The 8,867-nt window shown below is 38.2% G+C and overlaps 1 protein-coding gene across 1 annotated transcript in view; it reads left to right on the top strand.

The window, feature by feature from the left end:
* ANXA10 (annexin A10) overlaps positions 1 to 8,867 on the top strand; it is a 45,705-nt gene that overhangs the window by 32,745 nt on the left and 4,093 nt on the right. The window contains exons 7-10 of the mRNA XM_012811835.2: positions 4,427 to 4,480; positions 4,570 to 4,663; positions 5,987 to 6,082; positions 8,309 to 8,367. Coding sequence (XP_012667289.2) covers positions 4,427 to 4,480; positions 4,570 to 4,663; positions 5,987 to 6,082; positions 8,309 to 8,367 — 303 coding nt within the window. The remainder of the gene's footprint in view (positions 1 to 4,426; positions 4,481 to 4,569; positions 4,664 to 5,986; positions 6,083 to 8,308; positions 8,368 to 8,867) is intronic.

Raw genomic sequence — 8,867 nt, forward strand, 5'->3', positions numbered from 1 at the left:
ATTAATTCCATTTTTAGAAACTACCGAATAGGGGTATACTAGCTTTTCTAGATTCCTGCCACGTGCCTCGTATTGTGCAAGGAGACAAGCATATTTCCCACTTCATAACAACAAGACACTTGAAATATAAATATTTAGGAGCATTTTAGAATGAAGAACCATAGGTTCCAGCTGGCTGATTGTCTAAAGAGCTACTAACTAGAAGTCCAGAATTTATTTGAATCCTACAGAATTTAAGTGCCATTTATGATCCTCAGTGCTACCTGTAAACTTTGGTGGCTCTGTATTAGATTATCTCAAACAGGAATATTACTTCAAATTAAAATTAGGTTTTGGTTTTGACATAGATCTTATTAATCTGTATTGACTGAATGGTATGTAATTACTTCCATTCAATTAACACTTCTTTAAAACATTCTACATATTATTTAGCATTGTAATATGAATAATATTTTTAAGATATAATTTCTTTCGTTTTAAGTGCACTCTCATATGTGCCTACCATTCTGCTTAGCAAAGGTATTCAGGAAGGCGGAGCAAAAGAAAGTCAGTGTTCAGCTTTTAATCACTGAAAGAGATCTGGAAGGCCTCCTCTGGGGAAAATGTCTTAAAAGCCAGTATTTTGTTTTGTTTTGTTTTGGTGTATGTGTGTGAGAGAGAGAGAGAGAATGTGTTTAAAATGAAACAAGTACTTATACATTTCTAAATCTTACCTTTATACACCAAAAATACAATTGAGTATTTAGAAAAATCTCACTAAAAGCCACAAGAAGTAGAATTCTGTACACATGTGTACAGCATATGAAATTAAAAAGAATAGTTGCCTTTAAAAAAAAAGAACAAATTATTTCCCTTTAGTATGAATAAAGGTGGAGGAGTAGTACCTTCTCCAGAGAAAGGTCCAAAGCTTAGAAGGGGAGGTGAAGTGAGCGCCCTGCTGCTCTCAGGAACAGGCTGCGCTCACAAGGGCACTGCTGTTTATTTTTCCTTTTTCTGACCTGCTCTAGTCCCAGTAATCTCCATGAGTGAGTTTCTGGGATTTTTTTAACCTACACATTTCTGTGGCTCCTACTGAGAAGCTTTGAGAGGTCCTTCCTGTTCTTCGTGGTCTCAGTTTCACCTGAACAGGTGTGGGGAGCACGCACGGCCCCACCCTGGCTGTCTCACCTCCCATTTTCCTATTTCACCATAGTGTGTAGTCGTCAGAGTTTCAGTATAGTGGACATTATTCTGTAAACTACATGAGATACTTAGATATTCAACACTTCATTACAAAATAAAGCTTCGTGCTGGAGTCGTCTGTCCAGCTGGAGGCTAATCTGAGTGTTCTGGGTGGGCCAGAATAAGCTGCAGGGTTTGTCTGTTAGACGTGTGAAACGCGTTTTCAACCTCACAAGGGAATGATGGGCTGTATTTATCAACATATAAGTCAAGGGGTGGTGCCTGTAGCTCAGGGGTTACGGCACCAGCCACATACACACAGGCTGGCAGGTTTGAACCCAGCCCGGGCCTGCCAAACAATAATGACAACTGCAACCAAAGAGTAGCCCGGCATTGTGGGTGGGCACCTGTAGTCCCAGATACTCAGGAGGCTAACTCAAGAGAATGGCTTAAGCCCAGGTGTTGGAGGTTACTGTGAGCTGTGACTTCAAAGCACTCTACTGAGGATGACATAGTGACATAGTGAGACTCTGTCTCAAAAAAAAGAAAAAAGAGAGAAAGAGAAAGAAGAAAAAAGGTATAAGTCAAGGAATACCTCTATGTTCCTTGGGAACTATATCTCTTTCACAGCTCAAGTTTGGGAAATTTAGAAGCCTAACAGTTTTTCTAAAGCTTAAGTAGTCCACTTTCCTTTAATATGGGTTTGTGATATGTTTGAAAATGAGAATCCTGACTTAGTTCCTTGTATGACCTCACATCTGAAGTTCTTTCCCAGACATATTTCTCAAATGTAATTTATTTTTTTGCATCCCTGCACCCCGCACCCCAAGTGCTCCTCCTTGTTTTTACAACTCAAAGACACTACCTTGGAGGCTCTTTGAGTGTTGCTGCAGGGCTGAGTCTTTAAGGCCCTTGCCTTTGAAATCAATCTAAGCTCACATAGCTTGGATTAGGACTCAGTTCTCCTTTCTAACTCACAGAACCTGTGGAATTTCTAAATATTCTCTCCTCCCTCTTCTGTTTATACTTGCAAATTAGCCAATTACTTTCTAAGCTCAGCTCTTTCTGTTAATGTATGATGTCTTAGCCCATGTTTGTGTTGCTACAAAGAACACCCAAAGCTGGGTAATTTTATTTTGGGTCACTGTCCTGAAGGCTACACAAGAAGCCTGCATCTGCTTCTAGTGAGGATTTCTAGAAACTTCCAGCTGTGGTGGAGGTGACAGGAAGTGGGCACTGCATTGTTGCTGTTAGGGTCTCACAGAAAAGCGATGTCATGGAGAATAAGCACACTTATTGAAATTGTATTTTAAATAAAGGTGACCATTTGCTCACTTAGGCAAAACGGCGAGCTTCTTTATTTACTGTTGGTTTATATGGTCAATTTTGCACATGCGCACTATACATCAATGACCTCATTAACATTCATTACAGTCCCTCTGCACATGTGCACTGGACATCAATAACTTTCCTCTGTACATGCGCATTGGACATCAATGACTTCATTAATCCATTTAAACATCTTGTGACTAACTACCTCCTTAGTAGCTCCTCCCTAGTAATCTGATAATCCACCCAACATATGCCTTTTAACATAACCCTTTCAACATAACCTGGTTTAAAATAACTTAATGGAGAACATGTTGTTAGCTGTTACTTCTTTTGTTCTTATCTGATGAAACCTGAGGCTATGGAGGAAAGAGATGGTTTGAAAATCTGTCCTACTGACCTCACCATTTGGAGGCAGTTACTTCGATCTTTAAACAAGGCATTAAGAAATTTCTAGGGCATACAGAAATTTGTTTGCAAACCTCTGCTCCCACGTGGGCCTTAAGTTAGGGGGTTTTTACGCCCACAACCGACAAGGCCAACCTTAGGTCACAGGGGTTTTAGGCCTGCAACCAACCTGGCCATATGGGATTCTGCCTCAGTTTTTCACAAGTATGCCTGAACAAAGTCTTTTCACTGCTCTCTCTCAAACAGCTTTCTTGGCCAGAGGCATATAGGCCTTTCACCTATACTGCGTGGCTAGAGGAAGGAAGCAAGAGAGAGGGAAGTGGGTGCCAGACTCCTTTCAATATATTAACTGTCCTGTGGGTTGTATTTAACTTATACTAGTTTTGAGCCAGGGGGTCATGAATCATATATAAGTCACATGTGTCTTGACCTAGTAAAACACTATGGCCCAGAAGAAAAATTTTTTTTCTTGTGTAGCTATCAGTGTTCTAAATAAGCAGCTTTCCAGGGAGCCCCAGGGTCAGGAGACTCAGAAGCAACAACTCACCCATCATAGCAAGGACATCACCAAGCTATTTGTGTACCATCTATCCTCTTGACCCAGACTCTTCCAACCAGGCCTAACCTACAACACTGAGGATCAAATTTTAACAGGAGGCCTCTTCTCCTCCTTCTCCCCTCTTTCCCATATCCTCAAAGCCTTCTGAGGGTCCTGGGTCCTGCATTTGTTAGCCACCTTCCCTCCTGATTGAGAGATCAACTGGACCTTGTCTGTGGTTTATATGATAAAAGGGGCAGGAGTTTAAAAATATCTGCAAAATATTCTCACTCTGCATAGTCTGGATTTCTAGATTTTGTTGTTGCATAAATCAGACTTTGTAAATTAGAGGCAAACTTCTTTCTCTGTGCATTTTCTCTCTAGCAATGTTAAATCCTATTCCTGCTGCCCACTGCCAGTGGGTGCTCAATTTGATGGGAAAGATACTGCATGGAGACTTGGAAAAGTGAAACATCTTGGCTTCATTCAGAGATTTCCACAGTTGCTATGCACACACACAAAATTAGGTTGGGTGTGATGGCTAGCACCATAATCCTAAATACTAGTGCTCTGTGGGGCTAAAGTGGAAAAATCACTTCAAGTCGGGAGTTGGAGACCAGCCTGAGTAAGAGCGACACCGTGTCTGTCTCTACTAAAAATGGAAAAATTATCTGGGTGTGGTGGTAGGTACCTATAGTCCCAGCTACTCAGGAGGCTGAGCCCTCCTTGATTGAGCCCAGGAGTTTGAGGTTACTATGAGCTATGACACTACAGCACTCTAGCCAGTGCAACAGAGCAAGACTCTGTCTAAATTAAAATATAATATAAAATAAAATAAATTTCCTAGTTTATTCAAGAAATGGTAACTATCTTACTCCAAATAATGACAGAACTTTCTTAGGATGACCACAGTAGTTCAGAGATTTTTGTCCCAATAATCCTGTCTCGTATTAAGTACATTTACAAGGGAAACCTGCATTTACTTTACAGGGAACCAGAGAGGAAGGTTATGCGGACCCTGCCTTGGCTGCCCAGGATGCAATGGTAACTAGAACCCACTCAGCCTGACTGTAGAGAACCTCTGCACAGTGGTCTGGGTGATTCTTTGCTACTTCCTGACTGTGCTGTTTCAGGTCTTGTGGGAAGCCTGCCAGCGGAAGACGGGGGAGCATAAGACCATGCTGCAGGTAGTCCTGTGCAGCAAGAGCTACCAGCAGCTGTGTCTAGGTAACTGCTCAGGGGGGCTCTTTTAAGCCATTCAGCTGATGATATAATAAAAAGCAACTAGTTAAATAATGTTTTTCAAAAATAAAATTGTTATATAGAAATAAAGAAAGAAGTCAATTATCTCAAAGATACTTACAGTATTTTTGAATTTTATTTAGATATCTCTAATGGCAAGACATGGTAGATGTCATCAGAGAATGTTACAATTGATACTTTCAGGAGCTGCTAGTTACAATTGGTGACGCACCCCATTTAATGATGTCACTGAGGGATAAAATTTTCTCCATTATTTTTTCCAGTGACTGACTTATGTAACATTCAAATACTGAACACATTGTCTCTTTTTTGATGGACAACTTACTCAAATATATAAGCTTCTTTGACCAAGTATATTAAATGTTATCTTGAAAAGTATGTAATAGATACATTTTAACTAGCTGATAACACATCAAGGTTATTATTATTGATTTGTGGGTGTTAGTCCTGACTTGGTGGTCTTAGAGGGTGCACTCATGTTACTTTGTACTTTGTTTGACTTTCCTTAAAGTGCTGCATTTTTCTTTTCCCCTTATTTCAAAAATGTTTTTTCTATATGAAGCACACAAAATTCTATTAAAAAAAAAAAACTAAAGATAGCCTCCTCTAACCTAAGTCACACTGCTTTACTTTACTACGTCAATAACGTAGTAACAAAATAATAATAATAACAATAAACCTCCTTGCTTCTAATTTGCTGTAAGAATCGATGAGAACTACAAGTTTCCTGGGATAAAGCTGGATAAGTAAGTTCTTGAAATAGGGAAACTTAGTTTATCAGAACTTTAAGTAAATAAACTCTAATCTATATCCTAAAGATGATTCTGCATTTCTCAGAATCCATTTCTTGGAATTTATGACCATTATTTCAATCATAGCTCAAAGGACTTTTATGCTTAATTGTAATATTTAAGCTCTAGTGGAAAGTTTACTGTTGACATAAGTCTATTATATATGCCCTAAATAAATGGTCCATAAACATGTTTGGACACCTGCTTCTCCTCGATTTAAATCAAATGAGTGAGTGGACTCGCTAGAAGTAGCAGTTGCTCTCCAAGGGATCAGAGTAATAACCTGTCTTTGAATTTCAAGATTCATGCTGACTCTGCTGATTTAGAGTATGTGTGTTTGTTTCAGAGAATAGTTCTATCAAACACAATCAATAGCTGTACTGTTTTCAGTTAGAGAAAACATTTCTCTTCACTATCTATAGCAACCAAATTTATATTTGTATTTTAAATTTATAATATTTACAAAATCCCCTTCGACTTATCCAATTTGGTGAAGTTTTCCAGGAATTTCAAATTATTTCTGGGCGAGACATAGTAGATGCCATCAGAGAATGCTATGATGGATACTTTCAGGAGCTGCTAGTTGCAATTGGTAAGTAATAATTTATTTGGAGTGCAGAAGACCTTTTCATTTTATTAAATTATAACTGTGTACCTTATCGTATTTATGGGTACAATGTACTGATTTTATATGCAATTTGGAATGCTTACATCAAACTGTTGACATAGCCTTCACCTCACTTAATAATTTGTTGTGTTAAGACACTTATTCTCTACTCTTAATAGATTTGACATGTACCCTTGCATTATGCACAAACTGCCTAGCTCTCACTGAATTAAAAGTGCATGAGTAACATCTTGACTGAGCCATTTTCATTATTTAAAAGGAGTATAAACCTTATAGAAGAAAAGTTCACCAGCTCCTGATATAAGACACAGACTGACAACTAGGACTGTAATGAACCAAGACTCTTTTCTGCCAGCTGGTTCGGACGTCGGAAATAGAGGTTTCGGACACTCTGTGCCTGGCTGCTCACAGTTCAGCACACAGGGTGCTCAGTACACTTCGCATTTACTGACTTCCATTCCCTTGGCCAAGAGCAGATAAATGCTGGCAATGTGGTTATCTTCTCTGCAAGAAAAGTGCTTTTTGTTGTGTGTTTTTTTTTGTTGTTGTCACTATTTCTAATAAATTTGCTTTTAGGAGTAAATCCTACCATAAAAGAGGTTTACCACATAATGATTCCCACTGGCCATTATGAGAGTTGCACCAACATCACCACCGTTACTCTTTCCTAAATGAGAAAAGATGTCTCTCTATAGAAGTTACCAGAAAAACTACAGTGAAACTACCTGCCTTTTATCTTGTGCTGCACTTTGGCTTGACAGCACACATTTTAGGGACTAAGTTTAGGAGTCCTTGTGAAATATTCCCATAGTAGGTGAATAATATACTGTAGTAAGAATATCCCCATAGCAGACATTTGTTGAATAAATGAATATCGGGACTTCCCATTCCTAGAATGACAGAGAGAGACAAGAACATGGAAGCTGAGAGATGACAGTGTGATATCTTATCTGATGGAGGAGCTTTAGAAATGGTTCTACAAGATTGGTTTGATGGGTTTTGGGAAAACCCTAAAATAATATACAAGACGTGACTATTTAAGACTGTTCTGTGAGAATAACATACATATTTCTAGCAAATTATCATCAAAATTTAATTATATACATGGATCACATCAAACTCCTCATTTTACAAGCAAAGCATAAGGCAGTTAAGTGATTGTTCCGAAGTCTATAAGCTTATTATCAACAAAGTTACAGGTAGAAGTCAGGTCGTCTGAATCTCAAGATTGCTCTCTTTCCACTGCCACAAAGCAGTGGGCATGAGAGAGGAAAAGGAGATAGCAGAAATACTAAGAAATGTTTTAACTGGTTCATTTACTTATTCAATAAGCATTTTGAGCACAGCTCTGGTCACTGATTTAGGCACTACAGACAGAATAGCAAAACAGCAAAGGCCCCTTCCCTGGAGAAGTTTACATTCTAACAGTAACTGAAGAGTGATTGCGGGGTTCACTGTATTATCAAGACGAGAAAACATCATTATCTAAAGTTATTACTTGAATTACATAGAAAACACTCTTATGGTGATTTTGTTTTCGCCAGAAGTTATAGCCTCTCATATATTCCTCATTCATGTATTAATTTGTTTATTTATTCAGATAAACACTATTGAATGTCTATGAATGACCATCAGCTGACCTTCATCAACAACATCTGTTGACTAGGTGCTCCAATGCCATAACAGTTCTGCTAGATGACTTCTAAAACTGGTCCAGACCAGTTATGGTCCATACAGTTTCTCCTTAAGAGACTTCAGATCCACTGACAAGTCCATCAGGGACTTAAAAATAGCATTCAAGAAGAGCGAAGTATGTGGGCCCTGCATCGCATTGACTCCTACACTAATAAAAACTGTAATAATGTTGAAATTTAGGTTTCTTTGAAGCTCTATGTATTTAGTTTTCAGTTTTGATGTGATATAAGAGGATAATTCTTTTTTCTCATTGGACCATATGAAGGAATTGAAGAGGTGAAGATAGACCAAGTAAAAATCTTCATGCAATATTGTAGTATTATTGCTTTATATTTTTCTGTGGGTTAAGGTGTTAATATTATCATAAAAGTTTAAATTGCAATGCAGTGTGAGGTTCCTAACAGATGAGAAAGTGTTTTTGTTGTTTCTTAAGTTCTAAAGAAAATGAATATTGTCATTCTCAATGTTTCTTCTTTTCTCTCCGATTTCTTCTAGTTCTTTGCGTTCGAGACAAACCAACCTATTTTGCTTATAGATTACATAGTGCAATCCATGTAAGTAAGAAACATGCCTATTGTTCAAATTTTTCCAGAAATTATTACTATTTTCTCAAAAGATTAATTTTACTTCCATTACTTCAGTTTTGAGTCCTGTTTTTGAACTTGTACATAAATATATACATGTCTAAGGAAATATACCCAAGTGGGAAAAAATGTATTCTACACCAAAAATACTACCAATTAAAGAAGCATGACACCCTACTTTCTATATCAAAATACAGAAAGTACTGAAGTATGGTTCTCTATCTATCCTATGTACTCTAGAGCTTCTTAACTCCTACAGGAACTGGTAAATTCAAATGTTTTTGTATATTTCCAAATCCCCATTAAATCATACATATGCAAGTACAAATTAGGACATCAAGTAGAAAATGTCAAAACATTACAAACTTGGCTCGGCACCTGTGGCTCAGGTGGCTGTGGTGCCAGCCACATACACCCAAGGTGACGGGTTCAAATCTGACCTAGGCCCACCAAACAACAATGACGGCTGC

The sequence above is a fragment of the Otolemur garnettii genome, unplaced genomic scaffold, assembly GCF_000181295.1.
Source record: "Otolemur garnettii isolate 467f Iridium unplaced genomic scaffold, OtoGar3 scaffold00177, whole genome shotgun sequence".
NCBI classification, from domain to species: Eukaryota; Metazoa; Chordata; class Mammalia; order Primates; family Galagidae; genus Otolemur; species Otolemur garnettii.